General features: G+C 35.0%; 2 protein-coding genes across 3 annotated transcripts; both read left to right on the top strand.

Annotated features, from left to right (window-relative positions):
• Positions 1 to 912: 912 nt before the first annotated feature.
• Positions 913 to 6,641, top strand: LOC143451863 (nuclear distribution protein nudE homolog 1-like). The gene is made up of 9 exons (XM_076952619.1): positions 913 to 1,111; positions 1,623 to 1,776; positions 2,222 to 2,370; positions 2,803 to 2,939; positions 3,591 to 3,709; positions 4,433 to 4,544; positions 4,680 to 4,774; positions 4,892 to 4,989; positions 5,219 to 6,641. The coding sequence occupies exons 1-9, from the start codon at positions 1,020 to 1,022 to the stop codon at positions 5,280 to 5,282; spliced, it is 1,020 nt and encodes a 339-aa protein (XP_076808734.1). The 5' UTR covers positions 913 to 1,019; the 3' UTR covers positions 5,283 to 6,641.
• Positions 6,642 to 7,751: 1,110 nt separating this feature from the next.
• Positions 7,752 to 27,363, top strand: LOC143451860 (1-phosphatidylinositol 4,5-bisphosphate phosphodiesterase gamma-1-like). Of its 2 annotated transcripts, XM_076952616.1 has the most exons (35): positions 7,752 to 8,668; positions 9,093 to 9,150; positions 10,010 to 10,159; positions 11,285 to 11,378; positions 11,697 to 11,738; positions 12,639 to 12,668; positions 13,556 to 13,640; positions 13,866 to 13,993; positions 14,207 to 14,258; positions 14,600 to 14,704; positions 14,833 to 14,954; positions 15,664 to 15,749; positions 16,335 to 16,455; positions 16,625 to 16,710; positions 16,895 to 16,977; positions 17,050 to 17,107; positions 17,257 to 17,327; positions 17,669 to 17,812; positions 18,101 to 18,255; positions 18,701 to 18,907; positions 19,287 to 19,418; positions 20,050 to 20,227; positions 20,616 to 20,785; positions 21,076 to 21,178; positions 21,614 to 21,680; positions 21,948 to 22,099; positions 22,264 to 22,366; positions 22,503 to 22,624; positions 22,867 to 22,954; positions 23,324 to 23,475; positions 23,993 to 24,107; positions 24,492 to 24,674; positions 24,981 to 25,069; positions 25,358 to 25,530; positions 25,853 to 27,363. In XM_076952616.1, the coding sequence occupies exons 1-35, from the start codon at positions 8,507 to 8,509 to the stop codon at positions 25,881 to 25,883; spliced, it is 3,897 nt and encodes a 1,298-aa protein (XP_076808731.1). In that variant the 5' UTR covers positions 7,752 to 8,506; the 3' UTR covers positions 25,884 to 27,363. The 2 variants fall into 2 exon arrangements, with proteins under 2 accessions (XP_076808731.1, XP_076808732.1); XM_076952617.1 differs by lacking the exon at positions 12,639 to 12,668.
• Positions 27,364 to 27,682: the final 319 nt, after the last annotated feature.

The raw sequence follows: 27,682 nt of genomic DNA, 5'->3' as shown, positions 1-27,682 counted from the left end.
GTATATTGGTTGCCAACATCATATTCTTGATAGAGTCTTAAAGCATGTATTATAGTTCTTCAATCCAACGTCTTCAACAAAACCAACTCTCAACTACAAATTTGTAGATGATGTGGTGAAACACTACGAAAACTTGCAGCAATCCTACAAGCCAGAAATTGAGATGGAAATGGTTGAAAACCCAGGATGGAGGGATGATTTTAAGTTTCTCTTTGAGTTGTGCAGAGCATTCCGCTTCTTCAAAGAAAATGGTAGATTTCCACTAATCAAATGGCATAAATTTCCATCTCTACACAATGCTAGATGGAATTCAAGAGCCATTTATGCTATGATTGCCTACTTCCTCATCCCTAGATGGAGATTAACTCTGGAGATATCATGCTCATTCATTGCAAATGTGTTGCAGGAAGCCTCGTTTTCTAACAAAAGGTTTAAAGATGGAATATACCAAAGATTATTTGATGCTATCTTTGAGCTCGAATGTCCTGCAGCCTTAAAGTGCCTTAAAACCAATTGGAATTTGGATAAGTCCGGTGTAGATGACCCACGGCCACGCACTAACATAATTGCAGAAAGGGGAGTCAAATTGATGGAAGAACTTTACCAGAAGTGCAAAAAGGACAAATATTTGAACATTAAATTTGTAGCAAAAATTAAGTTTTGAATTGTAATTTTTTTTTACATTTGGACCAATGTCAAAAATTAAAGTCAGTTTGTGCGGGATATTTTTTACGATTTGAACGAAATAATTATAATTTTCTAAATTTATACCAAAATGTTCATTGATTCCTGCTACAGGCAAAAAAAAAATTTCCTAGTCATAACCCTAATATACATATATATATATATACTTATATGTGCATATAGTTGTTACATTTTGTCAGGTTTTATAGCAGATAATCCACAGAGTAAGAATTCTGTTCATTTTCAGGTGATGTTTTGATTATTGCTTTAGGTTGTTTTAGATTCATTTTAAACTTTTTTCTTTTAACTTATTACTAACTGAGCTATCTTTAAACATGGCAACATGTGCACAACCTCCTACCTCTTTTGCAAGCCAAGCAGATGAAATCACTTTCTGGAAAAGTGAAGCTACACGATATAGAGAAATGTGAGTTAAAATACATAAAACTATATCTAAGATATTTTATATGTATAAATCTTCTGATTAAATTAAGATTAAAAACTTAATGTTATCCATGTAATTGTAAGTCATTAAGATGCAGAACCTAAGTTTATTTCTAAATTTATCACTAACATTTTCTGCAATAAACCCTAAGCTTTTAAACTTGATATTCAATCAATTGCATAGGCCGAATAATATTTTTTTTCATTGGCTTGATGGGAATAAGAAAACGGTGATAGTAGTTAAAAACGCACGTTAAAACTTTATAAAAATAAAAAACCTTAGAAGGCTTCAAAGGTGCCTGAAAATAGTAATGATATTGACTTGCTCATGACGAAACCAGAAAAATTAGAAACAAAAGTTTAATACAAATATATATATAAATTACAAGTAGACTACACATCATAGCCAAAAATAAATATTGGCTAATTTTACAAAGTAAAAAGTTAAAACGAAAAAAATTTTCATGTTTAAGAGTTTGTTTGTTTTGCGTCAGAACCGAAGAAGTGCAGCAGGAGCTACAGGAGTTTCGTGAATGCAGCGAGGAATTTGAACGTGAGCTTGAAATGCAACTTGAGCAAAATGAGAAGCAAGTAAAGGAATTGAAACAACAAAATACCTCCCTAACTTTTGAATGTGAAACGTTAAAGGTATGAATCTTGCATTGTATGAAGCATGCAGATTTTTTGGTTTAAACTTTATTTGCTTATACATTTGGCCAACCTATTGTATCTGTTTCTGTAGCACTTTCCCACTGTAGTTGTGGATATGAATATTGCTAAACTGTGATATATTAACTACTGTAGCAGCACAATTTTTTGTTTCTATACAGTTTTCGTTAAAAAATGACTTGAAGGAAAGAATTAATGGAAAGCTTATACAGTTATGTTGTACCGTGTACAGATACATACATAACACATTGAACTGTATTAATCACATTTATGTTAAGTAAAGTAAAGTCCCTACAATTTACTAGTATGATATTTTTACACATACATAAAGCTATCTATTGTGTTGTGCAGGTTTATCAAAGCATGATTTTATAATGGTTGTTTGCTATGCTAAATTTTTTATCCATGGACTTAATATATTAAGGAACGGTACGAGAAACTACAGGCAGAACATTTCAAACAAGTCACTCATCTACAAAAGGAAGTAGACAAACTCACGGTTGCCAATTCTGAACTAGTGAAAGATGTCAGAGAATTAGAACAAAGAAACGACGACCTTGAAAGAACAAACAGGTTCGTGTATAAAGTAATTGTAGGTGATTTTCCAGACCCAACTATATTTTTGCCTCTACTCATGTGACGCTAACTATGTTTACCAGCACAACTTGCATAGGTATATATATATTCACCTTTTAGTTTATAAAACCACGACTTGATTGAGAACTCAGAGTCTGAAAATTATACAGGCTTAACACATTAATTGTATGTTTGAGTTTGACCTGTTTGTTATTTGTAGACATTTTACTATCAAGCTTTGGAGCTTAAGAGCATCTAGTAACATAGTAACCTAGGATAGTTTAATATCTAATTTATTGTCCTATATTTCTTCTTTTTTTACCGTACTGATTATAAAGTATGCATGAAGTGCATTTATCCATTAAGATCGTTATGAATGGAATACATTTTCAATCTTATATCAATCATTTTTTTGTTTTGAAATTGCAGAGTCATAATTGTGTCACTCGATGACTTTGAACAAAGGCTAAATCAAGCCTTGGAACGGAACGCCTTCCTTGAAAGTGAATTGGATGAAAAAGACTCATTAGCAATTACAGTCCAAAGGTTGCGTGATGAAGCTAGAGGTAAAATTTTGTTTTTGTTAATTTATTCAGATGTTTTGCTGTAACGGACACAATATACATGACTGACTTCAAAACAGACACATTATGAGTTTTATTTTAAATGAAAGAATTCTTGATGTAAACGACAAACACAGTTCTGGCAAAGGAACCATGGTATACTTTCTAATGGTCTGAAATAACTATTATGATATATCTCTGGTAGTATGTCTGACCTTTCGTGATATTTCATTTCAAAGAGCCCTATATAGGTTGATATATTAGGTATTAGATGGCAAAGAATGGTTTATAGAGTATCAGTACTGGCCTTATCAGTATTTACTTACACCAGACTATGTTTGGAGCTGTTATGGGTAGAATTCCTTCAATTTATTTAACATATTATACTCAACGGATATTTGTTCATACTTTCAAATGTAAGGTTATTGTTTTTCCACGCAAGTGACAAAGTGGCTGTCAAACAAACCCTATGTTGAACATTCCTAACTCAAATCAATATTTATTTTTCACCATCAAACCTCCAAAGTTATTTGTTTAAAATATATGGGCCTCCACCCGAGTTACCACTTAGTTAGCATTGGATCGGAACTCAACAAGTTGTGATAATTTTGTGCTAACTTAGTGTAAATAATAATCGCTTTTGATTGTTTTCAGATCTTCACCATGAATTGTCTGTCAGACAGCACAAACCCGTCGAACGAACCAAGTCACAGGACGGTGAAGGTCATTCTGTGGAAGCAATGAATGCTAAAAATACAGACGAGGTTATAATGGTATGTATTCATCAGGGTTGTTACCACGTCATTTTTTTCTAACTCTAGTCAAGACGAGTGAATTAGGACCTTTGATTCGACTGAGTCATTAAAAATGTGTACCGAGTCTATATAACACTGGTGTTAATGTGCAGTGAGCATTTCTTTGTGTACTCGCAATGTTGTTTAGCAAATTTATTTAACAACACTTGAAAAGAGTTACATTGCAACTTATGTTGTTTGCTGATGTATTTAAGCTTGGAGTTTTTGACTAAAAGTACTTATAATGGTTTAAAGGACGTGGTTACTGCAGAAATAACAAATATTGCTAACGACATTAATATATTGCACACACCGTACTTAATATATTCCTTTTCACGTATTTTTTGTAACAATAAAAGTAAGTAATATTTACGCAATATATTTCGCAATATTTACCAATAAATTAAAGGTTTCATTTGGATTGCACTCACGTGTAATTGTGCCCATACAATTCAAATTAACTTACTTTTGGAATACTGTACTAGCAATAAATTTAATTATCAACTCAGTGTTATGAGACAAATTTCCTTCTCACCTTGTTGCAAAGGGTTACCACAAAACAAACCTTGCCCATAACCCGATGGGTGCAGTACCCCAGTCACCGTAGTAACCAAGATTTACTGTATTGTGTATATTGCATATAAGCATGGTTGGTTGCTTAGTCTTGTTCTTCTTCTGACTTTACTTATTTGAATCTTTCAGCCCCCGCCTAAAACTCCCTCCACACCGAATGGTAAAAAGACGTTTGCAAATGGTATCCATCCCATTTGTACCCCAACTAAACTGCAACTTCCGGAAACTCCAAAAATGAAAGGTGACTTCAATTCATGACCACACAATTTTTACAAATCCGCTATTTACAACAATTTTTATTCTCATTGCTGCAAATTTAACGTGAGATTAAACACAGGTGTAAATGATGTGTTGAAATAATTAATAATTCATGCAGGGAACGTTCCGAATGGTGTGGACAAAACACAGCTTACCCCTTCTGCACGGATATCTGCCCTCAATATTGTTGGCGATTTGCTGAGAAAAGTTGGGGTCAGTCATCGAATTATTGTCACTCTAACTTTAATAAACATTTTTTCACACACTTATCTGTATATTCATTTTCTTTCACGCAAGTCTAAAATGTGTTTTCATTCATCTCTGTTCAAGGCATTAGAGTCAAAGTTAGCATCATGTCGAAACTTCGTTCATGAGCAACCAGGCTGGCATGGAAAGAGAAGTACAGGCCCACCAAAGGCAACAGAAAGGTAAAGCCAAATTGATTTTGCCGGTCTTAGTTATGATGTGATTTTCTGCAGTGCAATTCATATGTACATTGTACGGAATGGTATAAGAAATGAATGCGTTATTCTGTTATTTTATGAAATGGCACTCTCAAACTTCAAACTCACGCTGAAAGATTAATCTTGGCTTAGTTCTTATCTACTCTTACACTGAATCAAATTTGATCAGTTTGACATTTTTCTTCATTTCCAGTTCAACCCCAAGCAAATTGGAACAAGCGAATGGAAGAACCCAAACCATGAAAATTAGAGTGTGAATATTTTTGGGGCTGGCTTTCGTCGCCATAGCAATTAAGCAGCATTGCTATTCGAGTTGTGGTGCTGCTCAGTGATGCATGACTGTCGAGTGGTGAAGGTAGTGACTGAGTGTGTGTCTGTGCGCCGATGCATATGAGCGTGTGGGTAATGTTAACTTTTTACGACTGCCAACGTAAAACAAAGTTCTACAAAACGGTGAAATTTCTTTCTTCGACCAATTCTGATAATACAGTAATATCAGTTCTTCATTTCGTGTATGCACTTTGTGGAATGTGGTACGACAATCTTTCCTCTTATCACCTTACCTGTGTTATCTTGACTTAATTTTGCTCTTTAGGCTTGGCGTGCTATTTACAGCGTTTTATTATACACGTTTTATTATACACTGTATGACGTGGGGCCTGAGTTCATGAAATTATCTTGATTTGCAAATTTTGGTGAAAGGCAATATTTCAAAATGTGCTATTTCTCAAAGGAATTTGTAAAAAAATTTCAAAATGACCTGAAGTGAAACTTGGCAACTTTTGTGTTCGTACAATTTGTATCACGTGGCCTTTACTTCTCTCAAATAGTTGGCAGCCTCTAAAAAATAATTGTTTTAGCTGATATGAAAGTTGTATGGCTCTTCATACGTCGTATCTCAGGTTCAACGTTTAATGGTTTAAGTGTGTATCCATGTTCGTTTGTTTTAACTGAAATAGTTGGAAAAGTTTTGTAAGATTTTTTGCAAGATCTTTGAGAAACCAACTCGCACAATGTCTTAGCCCCAAAGCAATTTATGTACATTTCGCTTTATTGAAGTCACAATTGTAGCCTAAACTTTCAAACTAATAATTCCTGAGTGTGTTTGTGTGTGTATTGCTGTAACTGATTCATTTTATCTTCTGGTTTCACGTCACTTGCACTTTCATTTTTTTGCTCGCATCGTAACTTACGCAGTAGATCATCTACAGACAAAACGTTTGCCCCCTACCATTGGGAAAACATATAAGGCAATCCGACTCAATTTAAGATTTACCTGTATGTCATACACAGCTTCAATTTAGTTTAAATGCACCAGTTTGTTTTCATAATTTAGTAAATTGTTAAATTACTGTATTATCAAATTGATCTACAAACATGCTCTATACTCTCTTTTGGGACACGCAAACACGTTTCAAGCTTGCAGAAACGCACACAAGCCTGTAGTTTCACCTGTAAAATCATTGTTTGGGCAGCTCAAACTTACTGTTTCTATTTAGTATCTATGTTCGCTTTTTGGTGTTGAACTTATTTTTTGCGTCCATGTTTAAATGTACATATAATTTGCATATTTTCTTTATTCGTGTTTTAAACAATAAGCTTTAGTTACTACCGTTTTCGCCAGTATGTTTTCTCCAGTGTAGGATCATAGCATACTTATGTGACAGTCGATCAATTTGTACATAACGAGCGATTTTCACGCCCTGAGATAAACACTTTTAGCTCCGAGTTAGCGGAAGAGTTGTTTGCCCTCTAGAAGTAGTAAATTCATTCGTTCAATACGCAATAAGCCCTGTACACAAGTAGCCTACAGAACTTATCCACAGAAATAGGCCAACACCTGTGACCTGTATATAGTATTTTGTTTGCCAGTATACATGCATTCACAGAAGTTACAGTTTCATACCATACAGCCACCAAATAGGGGCACGTTTTCTACTCAGTCAAATCCTTTATCAGAGAATGGGTTTATTACGTCAGAGAGGTGGGTCAGTATTTGGCACTTCACGGGCATGAAGTTCAGCGTAAGATATGTTTTATCCAACCTGGGGTATGACATACGGTCATACGCTATAATTTTTTTGTGGACCGCAAGGAAGCCTATACTAGAGACATTCTTTAAAAATGCTTGACATTACAAATTCGAGTTTTATTATGTCCAGGGTTTCTGGGTCCTTTAATGAAACTGCATGACGCAGTCCGAGAAATACAGATAAACGGGCGTCAATTTGTTTGTAACAAGCAACAAATGTCACTGCCAAAAGAATAAGAAAAATTATTTTGTTTTCAAATAAGTTGCTTTGTCGAGAGTTAAATATTATCTAAATCGAAATAACCGTATTACAAAATGTGATAATGTATAGTGCAACTGGTTGACTTACGCTGATAGGTCTACCACTGGGGTGGGGTGGGGTTGTTTTATCAGCGCACAGATCTTTTGTTTTTTTATTAACAATAAGAGAACTAAATTGAAAATTAGAAATGAGAATGTAGTGAAATAAAAAATGAACCGCTAATCCGAAGCTTATGCTTCATTTTAACAACGTCAAAGTCGTCAACATTTTAAAAGGCTGATCGGAATCATGACGTCTTACTGTACCTAGCATGACAATTTCACCTATGGCGCCCACATAATAATTTGCTTAAGCTATGTTTCTTTCCTTGGGCAAACGTCAATCGTGATTAGGCTATAGGCAGGTTGGTAGCTTAGATTGCGTTGTTTATAATAAGCAGCGTGGGTTAGCAAAAAAGTCACGGAAACTGTTCAATTTCGTTACTATTGGCTGAATTAAAGAATGAGTTGCTTCTGAAGAAATTATGGACAAATGAAACCATAGCTTAACCGGGTCTGTTACAACCAGAAGACGTCACGCTTTGAGCAGCTAGAATGTAGTATACAATGGCGTCCTGTGGTTGTGCACTTGTATACTAGATCCATGACTTCATTGTTAACTTAAGAACCTATTAATTATATATATACATATATAAATACCGCATTACCAAACAATTTTCAGTTTTGAGCTTACATTTTGTTAAAATGTTTTGTAGACATTTGTTTAACTCTGTTTGCCACAATTCCTTGACATGTAGCAGCTAATTTGTCCAACGTTCTGTTGTTTGCATATTGGGTTGGCTGTGATACGGTGACATGTATATAAGTATATACATGTATGTATACATAGGCCTATATGTTTTAATGTATATTTAGGCCTATGCATAGTGGTTTATACACACACATTTGGCGTGCTGTGTATGTGCATGGTAACCAGGTCGTTAAAACCGTGTGTTGAACTAAACCCATTATTGTACCATAGGTAGGATAAGGTAGTGCAAACATACTAAAAAAATGTTTTAACTAACTTCGACAAATTTGGGCGCCATACCCATTTTCTGTTTTTTTTGTCAATTTTCTGGTTTTTCTGTGGATTTGGATGTAACTTTAAGACACTTTTCTACCTTTGCCATTTATCAAAAGTTAAAGATGCCAGTTCGATACCCAAATGGCCCCACTAAGGTTCGGGGAATTGAGGAACCTCAATTTGAAAATGAATCCGAGCTACGTGCTGTCTTGCATAAGCTTGAAATGGGAAACATGATGTGTAAGTTTTCCATGAAGCGTCGTCCAGAACAGCGGACTTTCCTGGTAAGTGAATAAGTGTAGAGCTTTTTTAGAATTTTATCCAAGCCTATATAACAACATGAATTATGTATGCCATACAGTATGTATAATTCTTGTTCTATTGTACACTATATTACAGTGAAGGCTTGTTAGCTCTACTTTGCTGAATATGAATATTCAAATTATACATACAAAGCAACTTCACTGGTCCTGGCGATTAATTGTTTAACCAATTGATTGTATCTTGAATCTTCAGATAACTAGAAGTTATTTAATCTTTTTAGTTTTATAGCAATGAACCACTGTATATACATATGTAAATATTATTTGTATATATAAACCATTTATTTATGCACTTTACTGTATAGCTTACATTGTACTTTGTTTTCTATTTTTTTTCTTTGTTCATGGATTTCATCCTGTTTGAATAAAATTTTTTGTGCGAAAGGTTAAAATGGACACGAGACAAGTAATATGGAGCCGTCAGTTTCAAATAGAAGGCTCATGTAAGTACCTTTGTTATTGATCTGGCTACGTGAGCGATCTCATCATCATGCATTGTCCATATGTGACACTGACGCTATTTCTATAAACCACAGACATCACATTTTAAATAAGTTTTATAAAATTTTACAATGCAAAGCTTTCCTGCCACACTGAAACGCCAGGGTGAAACGCATGATGTGTATAAACTTTGAAAGACTTTAATAATTAATCTGTAGCTAAGTGACTGTCTGATGTTGAATTGGAAATTATATTTATGCTGGTTGTGACTTAATGACACATTGGTGTTATTTGTGATAAAGCAAATATAGAAGTTTTCAACATTTTAAGCATTGTAACTCCAAAGTAATCTGCTATATACATATCATGAACAAGGCAGTGGCGAAAGAGTTTTGCCAGTGTCCAAATATGGTTTGCAGGCTTTAGATAAATGTGTGGCTTACTAGTGGGCATAACAAGCATTTATTAAAAAGTCTTGACAACAACTGCAATATGCTCCAATACTGCACTTTGTGTACTCCATAGCAGTTTGTGGAGAATATGATTAGGTTGGCCACAACCACGGCATGTGAGAGTCAACAAGTTTCAAATGATAAAAAAGCTTTAAAATTTTGTAAAAATCTCACCAAAAATCACCCCGGTATGATAACACTTCAACGTGGTTTACAATTAACAAGTTCTATTGCGATGTACGGCACTGTTCTGTTTCGCTAACGTGACCACCCCGTGACAACGCTAACATGACCATTTGACAACAGTCTTGCTGGATGGTTGAATTAGTGAGGTTCTACTGTATGTATTTATCATTTTCACTAGTGCGCAATGTGCATGCAAACTCTGTAAAACCTACTCTATTTGCAGTGGACATTCACGAAATCAAAGAGATTCGTCCCGGGAAGGTGTCAAAAGATTTTGACAGATATCAGGATGAAGCTCGAAGAATGGATCCGACGGTTTGTTTCACTATTTTATATGGAAATGAATTCAACTTGAAAATCCTTTCGGTCGCAGGTATTTGTATTCCAATTTAACATTGTAGGCTACATGCTGTAACTATATTTTTATACTCAAGATTTGCTAGATTGGTAACCAATAATGTAACGTGCATAGTAGATAAAAAAAGTATATATAACATAACAGTCCACTTACATGTAGACGCCGATCTATATATATAATTTTTCATGGTTTTATATACATCGTGCCTCTGGCTCTGTATATACTTCTGCCTGTTTTGAGTTATCGGTAATACAACTTGCAATTTCAGCTTGCCCTTGCCAGAATCTTAGTTTAACCATTTATGTAACCATTATGTAGTAGTTGTAATACAGTGTATAATTGTATACGCCTGAATTAATTATTATCAGTATAACATTTATTAATATATATATATATATGGACTTAATTTTGGAAATCTTTATATGACACTACTTTCAATATATGTAGGTTATAGTAATCATAAGATGTAAAAAGATTAATATTGTATTACCAGCTGTTTAAATTTATTACAGTTTATCACGCATTCATCAAACACTAACATATTTGTTTAGTTGTTCACTTTCACTTTGATAAAACCGCCATAAAAGTAGATCTTTTATAATTCCCTTATTTGGTTGTGATTTTTCTACAATAGCTGTGCTGCTTAACCAGCTTCGGACAAATGTTTGCTTTTATCTTGTGTTTGAACAAGGTGTTAGTTAAACTTACTGCTTTATTACTAATGATTACATGGAATTTAATCATTGCAGTATGTTAGTGAACTTGTACACTTCGGTACATGCGCCATTATTGTCATGTACACCGGTTACGTATGTATAAATGTTCATGTGTAGAAGAACGTATATTCCAAAGAGTAATTTGCTTATAACCAGCAATGTTATATTTCCATATATACAAGCAATATTATTATGCAGAGTATCTATCATATGCTGAAAATATATTACATTTATGTTCAAAATTGGAATATTAAACTTCTTCTAAAAATGAGTTTACTGTTACAACTAACTTCATATTTTGCAAGCATACATATTGCAGACTGTACACCTTTTTTTATATACATTAAATAGTTCTGCCATATGATTCAAACTCCTTAGTTAAATCTTTAATGTTTTTTAACTTATAACAACTTGTTTTTCACAGCCAAGCAACCAAACGAGCGAGATGTATGGATTCGCGGCCTTTCTTACCTTGTAATCGACACCCTCAAATCACCGTACCCTTTGCAAGTTCGAAGGTGGGAAAAAAAATCTTGATATTGTGAACCGTTGGAAACTGAGAAATAATGCATGGTTATGATTTTTCCTTACGATGCTTGGTATATAAATATGAGCTTCTACATTTAATATTGTTTTAGCTTTCATGCATTTAAGTACACAGCCCCATATATTGACAGCTTACTGTATATGCCTTTGCGATCTACATAAGTCACTTAAGGTATTGCAAAAAATTTCATTGAGACATTTTTGATATTTATTTACTTCATACACAACACACTGATTTTAAATTATATACTTGTTAAAAATGGTTAAACCTGTTTTCCATTATTTTATAGATTTCTGCAACGTGAATTTAATCAGATCAGTCGAAAGAATTTGTAAGTAGTTTTAGTACACCAGTATATAGGCTATGCGCTATATACCGTTGTTTGAATTCAAGTAATAGTTGCCCAATTCTTCCATTTTTTTGGTTTTCTCAAGTTTTTCAGCGTTTAGTCATAAATACGTCTTTTAAAACTATCTGACAGGTTTCATGAAAGTTCCTAAGTGAGATAGGTTTCTTGTTTTAAAACTTGTTCATTTTATTTCGATAAACGACTCCAGAATTATAATTAATGCCTCAATATCTTAGCAGTGTATCATAAAATAATATTTCGTACATAAATTTTTCTACCAGATTGTTTGTTTGATTGTTATACTATTATTAATTACGACCAAAAATTAACGATTTAAAAGACTTAAGGTTATTCCCCAAACGTGTGATAATGCTGAAAACTCATACCACCAGAAAGTTGACAAAATAGTCATAAAAAGAAAAGTGTTGTTTGCTCTTGCTTCTAATGTTGTGAAAACTTGGACATAAATGATCTTTGAATTCAAGTGATTGAGATTTGTGAGGACTGTATAGCTTAAGTACCGATATTTCTAACAGTTACAGACCTTACTAGCATCGTACTTCTAATGTATGTTTTTATTTAATGCTTGTATCCTTGTATCTTTGCACACCAACCAAGAGAATGTTGTTATTTTTAACTTCTCTGATTCGTTTTTTTCATTTAACATTTTACATATATACATTTCTGAACTTATGCACAGCATGTTTTTGCAAGACCGTAATGTCTAAAAAGCACTGTGTAATATAGGCTACATGTTTTTATGTTCATAATTATTGGTCATGTCTCTCTCTAACTGTTTTACTATCACTTTAAATTCTAAATGACAGATTTTATGTTTATTCTCTCTCTCTTTTTGCATGTTTTTATTTTGACTTCGTAAAGGAAAAAGTCTGGTGACGCTGATGAACCCAGGTGAGTTAATCAAGTTAGAAACACTGCTTGATAAGTAAAAGACTTTATATATAATATATGAGCATTAATTTTTGCTCTAACCTTGAACCATTTGCTATAATACATTGTTGTAGAATTAGTAAATATGTATAGCATTTATGTATGACAGACTTTGTAGCTGTTTCTGTACTTATGTCTTTGGCATGTTCATTTTTGCATCTTTCCAGTTTGATCGTTATGTAATCATTGCTTGCAATCATTTTGTGTAAATAGCAATAGGACTGGTTAACTAGCAGATAATTATCGGTATAACTATTGCGAATTGCCACCAATATTTGCCATTTCGATAGTTTTACTGGATAAATCTATAGCAGATGTTCTAAAGACTTCCAAGAAATGTTTCATAATATTTGAAACTGCCATAACCAGAATCTATCATACTTGCTTTGCGGTTAGATGTCGAATAACAATGGGCTCTCCATTAATTGGTATTTGCCTATTGAACAATCAAGACTGGTTAATCAACATTGCCCTGTAGTCCAGTGTTCTTATGGATGCACAGCCAGCAAGTTCTATGCTGGCTGTGAAGTCAAACTAATGGGAATAAATACTGTGCTTGGTTTGAAATTATTATAAGCTTAAAAAAATGTCCATCTCATTTTTTGTGTTATGCTCTTCAACTTTTTATTAAAAAGTCATATTAAGCTGCAAAACGGTCAAAGCATCCCAATTGCATTGATATCTTTGTGATAATAAAATGCTGATCAAATGTTTTTTGTATGAATGATAACATGATTATGGAATTGCGTGGGCATGTACTGTATGGCATCAACATGTAATTTGGTTTTAAAAAAATGTTAAGCGCAGGTGTTTTTAACGGTTTTTGTAATCTGTGTTTTATTTTTAAGAATAACTCTTCGCACTGCGAAAGCTTGGCTTCCAAATGTCAATTCAAAACCGTTGCCAACTGCTCAGCTAAAGGAGATATTTCAGGTAGATAGAAAATTTACTGCAACAACATTCCACTTTTATTGGCATACTCGGTTTACATTTAATCAAACTCAGCATGATGTTTAGGCTCATTCACCTGTGACAGTGTGAACAAATTTCCCTTTCCACAATCAAAATTTTATGACAATAGCTGATCTGACAACCGCTCAAGTTACTTATATTTTCATACTATATATTTTCTCATGCGGATATCTTTTTGTACTCCAGAAAGTGGACAAAAGTGGAAAAGGTGAAATCAACTTTGAGCAGTTTGTGCAGTTTTACTACGCCCTCATGTTTAAGTGCCAGAGCTCAATCTTCAAATACGTTGAACAATATTCTACTGGAACTGACAAGTGAGAACCACGATGTTATTAAAAAGTTTTCAACTTAAACAGATTACAAAAAATGAGGTTTAACACCCTAGTACTTTGGCTTAACCACTTTTTTTATTATAAGTGCTAGATTGTGCCTTTTCATTCATGTTTTCACCACATTTCCGTCTTGTCATTTTAACACTTCCCAATTTCCTGCTTTGTTAAAAAAAATTTTCATGTCATATATCGTAGGTCGTCTTATTCAGCCAATGACCTACAAAGGTTCTTGTGTGAAGAACAGAAGGTACAGCAACAACTTACGTGTTGTTAATTATTTTGACTTTACTTTCTACAGATTATTGGCTGCACAAAGTGTTTTATTTTATTTAGTCTAGTAATTGTCCTAACCACCTATCGCCGAGGTATAGCTCACCTTAAATAAACAAATAATTCTGTTCCTGTTGTTCTAAAGCAGCTTGACACAACAAGCTGTCAATCGATAAGGAAGCGTTAATCTTCGCTGGTGTAGTCATGTTGTGATAGCTTTTCCTTTCTTAGAACAAGCTTCTTGTAAAGCCTCTCGAGTAATGGCTTTTAAGATCTATTTAAATTTCTATGTAATAGGCCTTTAAATTTTGTGTATAGGAATTGTGGGCAAAAGACAAACAGTCTGTAAAACAATTCTTAAAAGAGTATGTGGGTGACAACGGCAGGTTCAGTCAGAATTCATCATGTCTTTCCAACGAAGAGGTAAAACTTTTAAGTTTTTGCCATTTACATGCTAACGTTTTGTTTTTGGTTTGTGAAGATTTGTGTTTAAATATTCCGGCTTTTTCCTGTTATTTCAAGTTTGTGGAAACATGCGTTTGTTTCCACAGATGTTGGCTTATTTATTTTCGAAAGAAAACTCGATATGGGACGAGAAGAAACTCAAACCACCACCAAATGAGTTCTTCGATCACCCACTCTCTCATTACTGGATCTCGTCTTCCCACAACACGTAATACTTTAACTTATTCGTTGGTGTTTAGATGCACTGGCATATTGTTTGCTTCATTATTAGGATGCTTTAGGTGTATTTTGTACAAAACTTTTTGCGTATTTAAACAATTATAATTTAATCAGATGCTTAAAACTATTATACAACTTGTCTAAAAGAAATGGCAATGGCATGGAACGTACTCATAGAACTTATCATGCTGTGAAAAGGGTTTCATTAACCTTTGAAAGGCTAAGGAGTTGTATTTTGTTTGAACTGTTGCTGTTTTTATTTCATTGATGGGACAAGATCAATCATAAATAATTTATAGGAGCACATGTTCTTATCCTTCCAAATTACATTAATTTTTTTTCACAGCTCTGTGGCTTAACCGCACAGGAAGCTTATTCATTATTTATTTATGTGTCTTTTGATGTTAAAGTTCAGAATGTGAATGTTTTTGCCAGCATTCTTGATTTTTCTCATAAATTTAAATCTACTGTTTGAACCAATGATACTGATGACGATAATGAAAATATTCCATTTAAGTACATGTATTCTACATAGATGTAGTACACTATTGGGTGATTGTAAATCAAATTCCATGATATACATTCGTGTATAGCTATTCGTGTTTCTCCACGACTAGTCACACGACTAACTTGTTTATTTTTGTTTCATATTTTAATATCAATTACTAACCAAATTTGTCTTCAATTACTTTATTCAGCTATTTAACTGGTGACCAGATAAGTAGCGACTCTTCGTGTGAAGCTTATGCCCGTGCTTTGAGGATGGGCTGCAGATGCATTGAACGTAAGTTCGTCAACAACTTTGAAAATGTATTTTTTTGAATGAGCTATTCAAGAAAGTCTCAACTAACTGAGAAAACTGAAGCAAGTTTGATCGGATGCAATGAATGCAAATAACGACTGACATTGCATGTTGGGCTAAATTTATCAAAAGTGATTTCACAAAAATAGGAAGTCATCTACGCTTTATATATCAGCTTGCGTGTCAACAGTTCGCGCTTCACTGCATCAGGTCCCAGCTTTGCTGACAAGAAAGGCTTTGTTATCCATTCACCCATCTCCTGTCTTTGGCTTGTCGAAATAAATTTATTTTCGTTATTTAAGCACAATGCTTCAAACCTCAAGGGCTACTTTTAGCAGATTTCTTGCTTTTTTGTTTTCTTATCCCAGCAGTGTTTGAGGTAGAACCATTTCAAATTAAGCATCAAAAACCTAATGCTTTAGGCTACCTAAAAATATTTAGACCAGAATGTATCGAACAATGTAATAAACTCTATATTAACTTCAAGGACACAATACATACATGGAAAGTGAGTAAGCATGGTAAGTCTGGTAACTCCATTAGTGTTTATTTGTAATCTTTTTGCAGTGGATTGTTGGGATGGTCCAGATGGCATGCCACACATATACCACGGCCATACACTAACATCAAAAATAAAGTTCTTGGATGTATTAAAAACAATCCGAGAGCATGCTTTCGTGGTGTCTGAGTAAGTTCAACTGCTAGACTTTTGTGCTTAGATTTGAATATTTTGACATCTAGATATTTTCCACATCACCATACTTAGGTTAAAGGTCACATATTGGACGTGTACGATGTGTAACAGTGGTAGATAAAAGGAACATAATTTATATTGATTTTCGGTTTTTGTTTCGCAGTCTGCCTGTTCTTCTGTCCATAGAGAACCATTGTAAGCTCCCACAGCAGCGACATATGGCAACAATGTTTGTCGACATATTTCAAGGTGCTTTGTGTTTTTTGAACACTGTAATCATGCATTTTACCTTTGATTGTAAAGTTTAAACAGATCAGTTTTATCTTTGCTGGAAATCTTTGTGCTGCATTTTTTTGTCTTTCCACAAGCCAAGATTTTTAAGTGTTTTATGATGATTGCTTTATGTTAGTTATTACAAAAGAATCTTCTATAGATATGCTTGTTCGACAGCCAGTGAGCTCCGATGATTCAGTACTTCCCTCTCCAAATCAAATGAGAGGAAAAATCATCATCAAGGTGGGAGGAGTTGGTTCATAATTCACAGTCTCTCATTTACCCTCCAATAAACTTTCTTTCGTCTTTTTTCAGCACAAAAAGCTCAGCGATGCCAACAGACAATCGGAAGTTTTGACAGAAATCAACCAAAGTAATACAAGAAAATATATAAATCTTTATAAAAAAATAAAAGTCATCATTGTTCAATGCTCATGGCCTTGTTCAAAAATGTACATCAACTCACAGATTATATCATTAATTCATGAAGCTTATGTTGTTTTTGTTTTTTTACCCTTGAAGTTGACACAGCAACTGACATCAGCAACTCAGTGAAGAACGGCATGATGTATTTTGAGGAGCCTACGTTCAAGGTTTTGATTTTGCTCTAGATTTTCCTGTAAATATAGAGATTCACTATGCTGTAACTCAAGTTGTAATTCTGTGGCCACTGGTCTCGGTCGTTAATAGTAATTTGTCAAGTGAGCGTCTGCTGCTGTAAAATTTGTTTGGTTCATTTTAAGAGCAAGTGTCATACCAACATTTTGCCCAAACTTGCCCCAAATAGCAAGGCTGTGTTTAGCTGTAAAATTAGAAATGATACTTGTAGTTGTTCGAAAAGCATCGCAGTGGTGATGACAATCTTTTCTCGTATTCACTCATTAACATTAGGCTTCATTTCGTGCTTTAATTTATCTCAATCTCAAATATTTAGGAATGGAATCTTCATTTCTTTGTCTTAACGTATGACAATAAGCTCGTCTACACCGACGAACGTCAGAACAAACCAGCGAGTGAGGAGCCAGAAGAACCAGAACCAGAACCAGAACAGCAAAATGCCGAAAACAACAACAACAAGGTAAACTGATCAGATTTGTCCACTTTCGTAAACTACGGGTCACTGGTGAACGCTAGTTTGCAAGAAGCATCAATAATGACAATCTCCACAGAAAATCAAATCAGTCAAATCAAATCAATCAGCCGACCCGACATTATCCTAATTCCAAACTCCTTCTGCCCTAGGCATGAGTTTTTTTGGTGCAGTGTTTAAATGAAACCAGTTTTGTGAAGCATCCGTCTGCTTCTTTCCCTCCCTCACATGCAAACTTTGTCTTAAAAACTTGCCATTGTAAGTGTCATTTTCCAGGATACAACTGAGCTGCATTACTCTGAGAAGTGGTATCACGGCCAGATGGCCAGGGAAAGTGCTGAAGACCTTATCAAGCAGTTCAATGGACAGGATGGATCCTTTCTTGTTCGTGATAGTCACACATTTGTCGGGAACTGGACCCTTTCATTTATGTGAGTTGGAAGTTTGACATTTATACCTATGACGTCATATTGTTTTCCTTTCATTTGCTAGGGTAATGGAAGCTAGCAAACTAACCTAACCTTTAACTAGCTTAATTTTTTGTTAGTGACAGACTGACTGTGATGATAACGCATTATTAGTTACTTTGATGGATAGAATGCATACAATGTTTCGTTTTCATTTTTTTTGCTTGTAAACATAAACATTTTTTTTACAATGCGCAAACATGTCGCTAGGACAATGCCACCATAAACATTAGTTTCATCCATTTAGAAAAGTCTTCAAAATTGGTATTCGTTCAATTCGTCGTTACTTGAGAATATGTTAGTACTATGAAAAGCTTGATTTAACCTACAGGAAACAAATATCTGTATAATCATTAATCAACCAATCAACGGTGTGATAATTCAAACATGTACATTACGTCTGACACAGGTACCACGGCAAAGTGAACCACTGTAGGATCCACACACAGCAGGACAGTGGACGCACTTTCTACTACCTGGTGCAGACCCTATTCTTCGACAGCTTGTACAGTCTGATATGGCATTACCAGCGCTACCCTCTGCGAAATCAGAACCAAAATTTTGAACTGCTACTCACAGACCCAATTCCGCAACCAAATGCACACGCCAGTAAGGAGTAAGTACCAAAAATTTGTATGATTTTTAGTGACCACGGTGATTGCTTTTTTGTGGGGAATCGTGGACAATAATTATGAGTTTTGACACTTTTACCGAGTATCAACTATCAACTTGCATTGGTGATTGTAGGCCTAATATCCTGGAGAAGGTTGTGTTACTAGTGTCTTTTTGTGAAAATCCAGTTACATTACTTTAATTATGTTCACACGTCAGAACATCAAAACCTAATTAATCAAGAAGTTATGGAATTTTTCAACTGATAATAACAAATGTATTTCGGTAACTTCATGACCATTAGCATTAGGTTGGTTCGGTTACAAATTATGATCATTGGTCGATGTTTCATCGTGACCTGTGTTGACCTTATTAACCATCAGGTGGTATCATGAGAACATGACACGTATGGAAGCGGAGAATATTTTGATGAGGATACCTCGTGATGGTTCTTTCCTCATCAGGAAGTGCAGGCAGGATGATCCCAGCGTCATCAACTTCGCCATCTCTTTCAGGTCAGTGTTTTTAAGTTTTCTTTGATTTGTTTTCTGAAATTAAATTTAGGGTTGATATAATCTGTAAAGTTTTATTTAGCGGACATAATTCATTTTTCATTCAAAAATTAGATTAGGACGTCCATAAAAGTACAAATTTGTTTAAAGATTCAAAATCCACCAAAGACCACTTTCCCAACCCTATCTATATGGTGCTGGCGCTTACCAATTAGCTTCACTTTGACAGCCAAAACATGAACCAATGGGCTAGTTGTGCAAACGCTATGACTTCATAATAAACCATTTTATGTCGTTAGTTTTTCCAGCTTCAGTTTTGAGCAGCATGTCAATTTTTTTTATTCACACTGCCATGAATCTGTAGAAACAGTAATTTTCCACCAGTTTCAGCAAAGCCGTCTCATTTTGTTTAGTAAACGCATCAAAGTAATACACTACATGCTTGTAACCAATGCAACAAGTACAGGAATCATGTTTAATACTGGTTTAATTTGCCTGTTTGGGACATGAAGATTTGTCCTTGTTCAGAAATGACGATCTATACTACCTGAATACTTTGCGTTTTAAAGTACTTAGCAGTAGTTTCCCCATCAACCTATCGTCAATGAAACAACCTCTATTTTTCACAACTCAGGGCTGAAGGCAAAATCAAGCATTGTCGCATCAAGCAGGAGGGCAGATTGTTCGTGATCGGAAATGCGACGTTCGAGACACTTTGTGACGTCGTGTCATTCTACCAGAAGAACCCGCTTTATAGGAAGATGAAGCTACGGTTCCCTGCCACTATAGACCTGATAAAGAATCTGCCACAGGTATTTTTGTCAGTAAAAAACGAAAAAAAAACAACTTGGAAATAAAATCAAATTCCGACCTCAAATTAAAGGTTATTAATTCACTAACATTTCTTTTGATGAAGGTCTTTTTCTTACTTAGATTAAAATCCGGTACGTGTTATTATAATACTTCGATTACGTTTTTCGTCGTCTGATAGCATCCAATGTTATTCGTCATCTGTGACAATATGTGTCTCGCACTTTGTGACAGCGCTTAAAAAGCTGGAGATATGTGGATGAGACACAGAGTAAAATCATGAATTGTTATAAATGGTTGCCCATTAGTCATGTTCTCGTCTCTTTATTAAGAATGGTCTGAATGTCTATGATCTGAATGACTAATCATAAAGTTTTCCTTTTTGAACAGGACGCCGATTTTTACAGTGGTAGAAATGGTGGTGGCGTTGCTTATGTGCCACCTAATTTCATGACCGTCACAGTGAAGGCGTTGTATGATTACCGAGCCACGCGTGAGGACGAGTTGTCCTTCTGCAAACATGCCATCATCAGCAACGTCACAAAACAAGATGGCGGCTGGTAAGATTTCATATCTTGCGTATTTTTTCTTCATGGCCTTGCCCTTACTTTTATTATATTTATAATTATAATTGTTATTATTATTATTACTAACATACGTAACTTGGCGATTCTGTTACTTAGCTGTAATCGTTTCACAACTGAACGTTTAAAATTTTTTGATTGTCTTCATATTAAGTTTGTTGACTCAAGCGTTGAAGACTTTGTTAACAAATCACTGGTAACAGATCATTAATTATCAGACTACATAAACGACAATTAATGATAAACTAATCGTGGCGTCTTCCCAGGTGGCGTGGCGACTACGGTGGTAAGATTGACATGTGGTTTCCTAGCAACTATGTTGAAGAGGCTGAGAACTCGCAGAACGGAGTTAGTGGCCAGGAGGATAATGTGGGTATAGCAACGCCATATATGGTCATGTTGCGTTTTAGTTACTTGCTCAGTTAGATAATCAATATTGGTAAATATGTTTATTTAGTAATAGTTGGATGCGTCAGTATATATGTAGCATGTATCAGCATGTAACCGATTTCCTGTTTTGGATAAATAACCGGGGAACCGGCAGCTGACGTCGCGTTAATCTTTTAGATCGGAGTATGACAAATGCCAATGTTAATACTGTTCAATAGCAATATAATAAGTAATAACATACATGTTACTGTATTTTGGACCACGTAGAACCAATTTTGAGACTTCAGTAGTTGAAAATCGAATTGTGGACTCGGTAGTGTCATCACTGGCTCATGTTGAAGTTTTTTTTTTAATTGAACTTGGTGTGATGAAAGCTGCTGCGATTGTCTTTATCGCACTGTAATTTGTTTTCAGAAAACAACCACCAATCTTTTGGGTGAAATGCAGAAAGGAGTGATTGAGTTGGCAAACTGCACTATCGGTAAATGCGATTTATAACTTTGTACTCTGTTATCATCGAAAAATACTTAACATATATTTTTGCATTATAAATATTTTGTCTAGTGATGACCAACGAAGTAGAAATAAGTGACATTTTTGTAGCTTACATTGTTTCAGCGACATATCACGTTGTTTCAAGTTAGCACAAAAAGCAAGAATATTAACAATAGAAATACCCTATAAAGTAATACCCTCCGCCAAATAACAAACAGCGTTTAACCAGCGAGCAAATACATTGTTCGTACAGAGCTTGGAACGACCAACACCCGACATCTGAGTCACACCTTTCTTGTACGACGCCCAAGTGGCGAAGTGTACCATCTAGCGACTGAAACTAAAGACGAGATGGTGGAGTGGTTGAAGGTCCTGCAGTATGCAATCGAGAAACAAGATAACCAGGTGATCCTTGTCGTTCAATGGGTTATTTTCGGCGTATCAAGTTGACGTTGTTTGCGGTTTAATGGTTCGTACTGATGATTTCAAGTTAATTTATATCGACATGATAATTGATTCAAGATAGTATGTCCACTGGAATTTACTGAAATATTTTATCACGCTTCCAGGCTCGTAAAATGAAGGTGGTGGAGCGACAGAAGAGAATAGCGGTCGAACTCTCAGACTTGGTCGTTTATTGCGTACCTATACCTGTCAGGGAAGATTTTGAAAGTGAGACTGCAAAGCATGGCAACGGCCTCATTCTAAACCTTATTTATAAAAAAGTTTTCGTTTCTTGTAATGTCAGTTTTAAAGCATCTTCACTACACATTTATTATGAATCGTTTCTTTGTGTGTTACGCAACAGAGGGCCATTGTTACCAAATGTCGTCGTTTCCGGAGTCGAAAGCTGAGAGGTGGGCTTGCAGGGATAAGGCAAGAACATTCGTTAATTACAACAGACGACAACTATCCAGAATCTACCCAAAGGTGAGCGGCTGAACCACTAAAAGATTTCTTTAAATGCTACCCCTGTATGCTTGTAAACTATAGCTGCGTTTCAGTCAGGCCCAATATTAAGAAAATAACGATGTAGTTTGATGAGTATCAACTTGAGCATTATATGTAGTGTTGTATAATACAGCATTGTATATCATATATTAGCATTATATGCTAGGTTTTTAGCGCTTGCATGTGCATTTGACATGTTTACTACTGATTTTATGATCTAGGGCACACGCGTGGAGTCGTCAAATTATAACCCGATCCCGTTCTGGAACTGCGGCAGTCAGCTGGTGGCGCTCAACTTTCAAACTGGAGGTATCTCGTTAGTTGCGCGTTAATAATGTTAAATCGTCATAATAATATTATTAATCTATCTTCTGTATCATGCAAAACATTCCTTTTCTAACAACGATTTCATTTTGGTGCCATTACGTTATTCTGTTTTCTAATTTTTGTAATTCATGGTTCTGTGCTAGCCCTTTGAGATTTCTGTTACCATTCTGTGCAGTACATTGACATTTCTTCATGAGTGTCTGCTATCTGATGGAATGGGAATTATCATTACCTCATATTGGTTATTTTATTAATCAGATTATTTTTTGGAAAAGTATCAGCAATTATCAATTTTCTTACGGTTATTTTCATTTATTCTTTGTAAACAATTTGTTGTAACTTCCCATTAAGACCGATCAATGCAGTTGAACGAAGCGAAATTCGAGATGTACGACCGTTGTGGTTATATTCTGCAGCCCAAGTGCTTGCACGATGCCAGCTACCATCCCTATACGAAGTCCAGCAGCCTTGGCGGAGTCGAACCCCTTATTATGAACATTCAGGTCGGTGCTGTTGTATTTCAATCGTGTGAACTTGTACATAAAGTTTTTGGAAATAAAGGGAATTTCTAGTATTCATTACATATATAATATATGCTTTCTGCGGTAGTTGTGTAGTACAGTGTGATAACTTCAAGATATTTTTTTTTTAATTTGAAAGTAACGCTCTAGATAAACCCGATATAAGTGTGATCAAAATTATCGAAATACTTTCGATCGAAGAGTGGTTCCTGTTGCCACGCAACCAAAAACAAGGTCAAACGACGTCAAACGGTCTAAAATTGACCAATTCGTCTTTCCTGAACATTGGTCTGGGTCAGGAATGTAAATACAGTTGAATGAGAATAGAAACGCCCGAAACTTGTGTCACTTTCCTTACGATCCCACTTTCGTAGTGAAAACAGCTCTCATCGATTCATAAGAAGTCCGTGTATTGGGGCAGGTTTTGCCATTTCCGAAGGTGTTCGTTCAAACGGTGTTTGCTGTATTATGATTAATACAGTTTTTACAAACTTTACAGATCATTGGCGCTAGACACCTTCCCAAGTCGGGACGTGGCATGGCTTGTCCGTTCATTGAGGTCGAAGTTCAAGGTTGCGAATACGACGAAGCTAAAGTGAAAACGCCTAAAAGAGGTGACGTCATAGTAAAGGAATAAATACCTTATAGAAAATGTATTGTTTTTATCTATTGATAACAAAGTCTTTATTATTATTATTTGTTGAAATTATTTATCAGCAATATTACAATTACCATTAGTGCTTTAAACATGCCGTTTTCTTTTAAATTTACAACTAATTTACCACTAATTTTAAAACCAAAATTTTATGATTCTCATTTAAATAAAATCGAATGATAATCCTGAAAAAAAGATTTTAAAAAGAAACATGCCAACAAATTTAAAAATAAAAAACAGAAAAAAATGGCAAAATAAAATTGAATGATTTGTGATTTAAAAAAAAACTATAAATCCAAAAAAATGTATATTACTTTATTTTTTATTTGTTTATATTTTGTAGATGACAACGGCTTGAACCCTAACTGGGACTCAAATTCATCCACCAGCAATGACAGCCTTTTTGACTTTGATATCCACTGTCCACAGACCGCATTCCTACGATTCACTGTATATGACCAAGATATGTTTGGTGACCCCAACTTTCTGGCAATGTCTATTATACCTGTCTCCTGTGTTAAACCTGGTAACTTTAACCGATTTCATGAATTTGTTAATTAGTATTTTGATTAAATTTCTATTTATTGTTATTTATTTGTAATAATTATTAGTTAAACGTAATCAAATTACAGTTAATAAACTTTTATCGTATTTGAATAATAATAGTTTTCGAAAGCCTGAGAAAAGCTACGATCCTTTCACTAGATACTGCACTTTTACTTCACTAACGTGTTGCATTGTGGGCATTGTATGACTAATGAGAATAAGGTAATTTCCGAAATTCACTAACAAAGGTTTTGTTAACAAAATTTTTTGTCAATTCGCCTCAAAGGTTTTCGCTCGGTGCCGCTGAAGAACCTCTACAGTGAGGACGTTCCACTGGCAGCCTTGTTGGTCCATCTTGATGTACGAAGTGCTAAGGTGAAACATTTTGTTATTATTTAACGATATCTTGTACATTTCATTTAGATCTTGTGTCTTGTGTGTCTCATCTGAAGAAATAAAAGCTTTCTATTCACTTTACCTCGTTTCGGCTTTTTTGAAATAAATTGTCAAACTTAAGTAGGCGTTCTTATAAATTCGATATAATTAGTGTCAACACGAAAAAATACAAATACGAAAAATTATTCATAATTTCACACCTATAAGAACCTAACCACGATGGGCGTGACATAGCGTGACCTCTTTGGTGAACTTTTGTAACCCCAGGAGGAGGACGAGGGCTTGTACGATTCCATCCAAATGCTCCGAGAGCAAACCAAAGACCTTCAAAACAAGATAAGTTCAATGGGATCGAACCCGGCTGACATGATGAGTTACCACCAGCAGCTGCGAGAGACACAGACGGCTCTATTCATGCAGAACGAACAGAGGAGAGAGAGGTACGTCACGTCCTTGCATTGATCTAACGAACCTCTATCAGTTGATGAGACAATGAGCAAATGTTTGATGAAGTCCTATTCATGCAACGTCATTTTTTTGTCGAAACCTTTTTGCTAAGCACTTTTTGAAGAATAAGATTTTGGGTAAAGGACTCAATCATAATTTACTGCAATTAAGTTATGAAAAGGAATAGTTAATTATGATTATATTTTAGAATTTATATCCATTGATTTGAAAAAAGTTCATGAATCGCCAATTTGTCATTGGTGAGATGAAAACATGTTATCGAAAGTTATCCAAGCATTATGGTTATCTTTTCAGAAACATCCAACGCTTCAAGCATAAAAACTAGCCCTGATGACCTCAGCATTACGTCACACTGATGCGCTTTATCACGTCATATCGCATGAAAAACGAATATTTGGAAGTGATTATCCACAACTATAAAGAAACGTTTCAGTTACTTGACAGCATTGTGCACAATGTTTAGTTCAATTGCTCATCTCCTAGCTATCATTGCTATTCAAAATAATCCAACTTCGTCAGCTGACCAGCAAAATTATTTCTTTGCACGTGCCCAGGAATCGTTCAATTACATTAGGTCGCCGTTGTCAGATCATAGCCTTAAATTTCGCTATGATGTCACTTCTGTTATTGAAGCTGACAAGTCAAGCAGTGACAGTGTCTAACTTTGGTGGCTTTCTCTTAAGGAGGTGCTTTTTCCTCTTACTACGTTATATTTGAAAGTTTTCCGTTGGTTTCTGTGCTCGTCCTAACCCTATTATGGAGACATATTCTAGACACTGTTGTTTAGTTGGGCGAACTTTTTTGTTCCTGATTTCTTTACAATTATGTTCATATTGTGCTTTACTCTTGAATTTTATTACTCTGATATTTTCTTATTAAATTTTTTTCGAATCTTCGCTTCGTGTTGGTCCAACTCTTATAAAAGAAACTCTAATTTGTACTCGCTTTTTCTTCATCAGCATAATAATTAAATTTGTTGAATATTCTACCCAGCATCTGTCCTACGTTTTGGCTTGAACTGAAATTAGTTTTTGTCATCTTGTATCAAATCACTTAACAAGTTCCACAAATCGTATACTTTTTATTAATATGATGAATTTTGAAAATTATTTTATTACAGAACTGTGTGGTGAATGTAATAATGTATATTCCAACTTATTGCTATCAGTTTTAGTACAACTCATTTCTTTTGTTTTTATTCAATCTATCAACGATGATGTTTCGCTAAGTTTCCTTTCTCGACAGCACAATTTCTAACGTGTCGAGGCCACAACTGTTTTCAGCAATTTCCATGTAATATCGTTTTGCTTCCAACTGATGTGTTTGAAGTAATTATTCCCCCGTTCATAGGGCATTTAATCCCACTTTATTCTTCGGAAGTATTTCTTTGTGTTCCAATTGTCCTATGCATTTTTGTAATGCAGTGCTACCGCTCGTGACGTCATATTAGTCAGTATAGTCTCCGACGCTTTTTGTAATTCTTCAGCTTACTTTGTTGTGACGTCATAGCCATGTTTTCTTTTTGTAGTTTCTTAGCGGCGTGTAACATTAGCGAATATGTACAGTTTTTACGGCACTTCATACGATTACGAACTTGGATTGTACGTCATTTTAGGAGAGTTTAATAATGGCGGGTGCTGCTGGGAGTTGATGGCAACACCCAATCAACAAATTTTGTGCCTTAGAGTAATCGTTATGAAATTTGCCTTTTTTGTGCAATATTGATGACATCATGGTTACGTCACAATTGCGATTTCCAGCATTCATATATTCAAGCGTGTTAAATAAACAGTAAATAGAAAGTCTCTGGTGGTTCAAGTGAAGTGTTTATATATGGACGATTTTTCTTCTCTGGCAGTGCGGTGTTGGTTTCGAGCATGGGGATTACCCTTTTATAGATTCATTGGAAAGCCTTAGAGGGCTTAGGCCAGGGTAATCGTTATTTTTAGCTAACACCTTCACTTCTTGAAATGAAAAATATGTGAACTTGTATCACGCCGCTTGGATTTTACGGGAAGTTATTTACGAAAATGATTGATTGATAATAATTCAATGGGATGCAATTTGTTTATGTCCTTCTATTGCAACAATTAAACATTATTAGCACGTACAGCCATGGATTGC

Source organism: Clavelina lepadiformis, chromosome 4, assembly GCF_947623445.1.
Source record: "Clavelina lepadiformis chromosome 4, kaClaLepa1.1, whole genome shotgun sequence".
Taxonomy (NCBI): Eukaryota; Metazoa; Chordata; class Ascidiacea; order Aplousobranchia; family Clavelinidae; genus Clavelina; species Clavelina lepadiformis.
Note: the sequence above shows the minus strand (reverse complement) of the source record. Positions and strands in the feature narration are given on the sequence as shown.

What these genes read in the sequence shown, in the direction of transcription:
- LOC143451863 (XM_076952619.1), top strand. Translation starts at nt 1,020, where the DNA reads ATGGCAACATGTGCACAACCTCCTACCTCTTTTGCAAGCCAAGCAGAT. An exon ending in GCTACACGATATAGAGAAAT is followed by an intron (nt 1,112 to 1,622) that starts GTGAGTTAAAAT and finishes GTTTTGCGTCAG; the next exon opens with AACCGAAGAAGTGCAGCAGG. An exon ending in GACCTTGAAAGAACAAACAG is followed by an intron (nt 2,371 to 2,802) that starts GTTCGTGTATAA and finishes TTGAAATTGCAG; the next exon opens with AGTCATAATTGTGTCACTCG.
- LOC143451860 (XM_076952616.1), top strand. Translation starts at nt 8,507, where the DNA reads ATGCCAGTTCGATACCCAAATGGCCCCACTAAGGTTCGGGGAATTGAG. An exon ending in CATGCTTTCGTGGTGTCTGA is followed by an intron (nt 16,456 to 16,624) that starts GTAAGTTCAACT and finishes TTTGTTTCGCAG; the next exon opens with TCTGCCTGTTCTTCTGTCCA. An exon ending in CCGAAAACAACAACAACAAG is followed by an intron (nt 17,813 to 18,100) that starts GTAAACTGATCA and finishes GTCATTTTCCAG; the next exon opens with GATACAACTGAGCTGCATTA.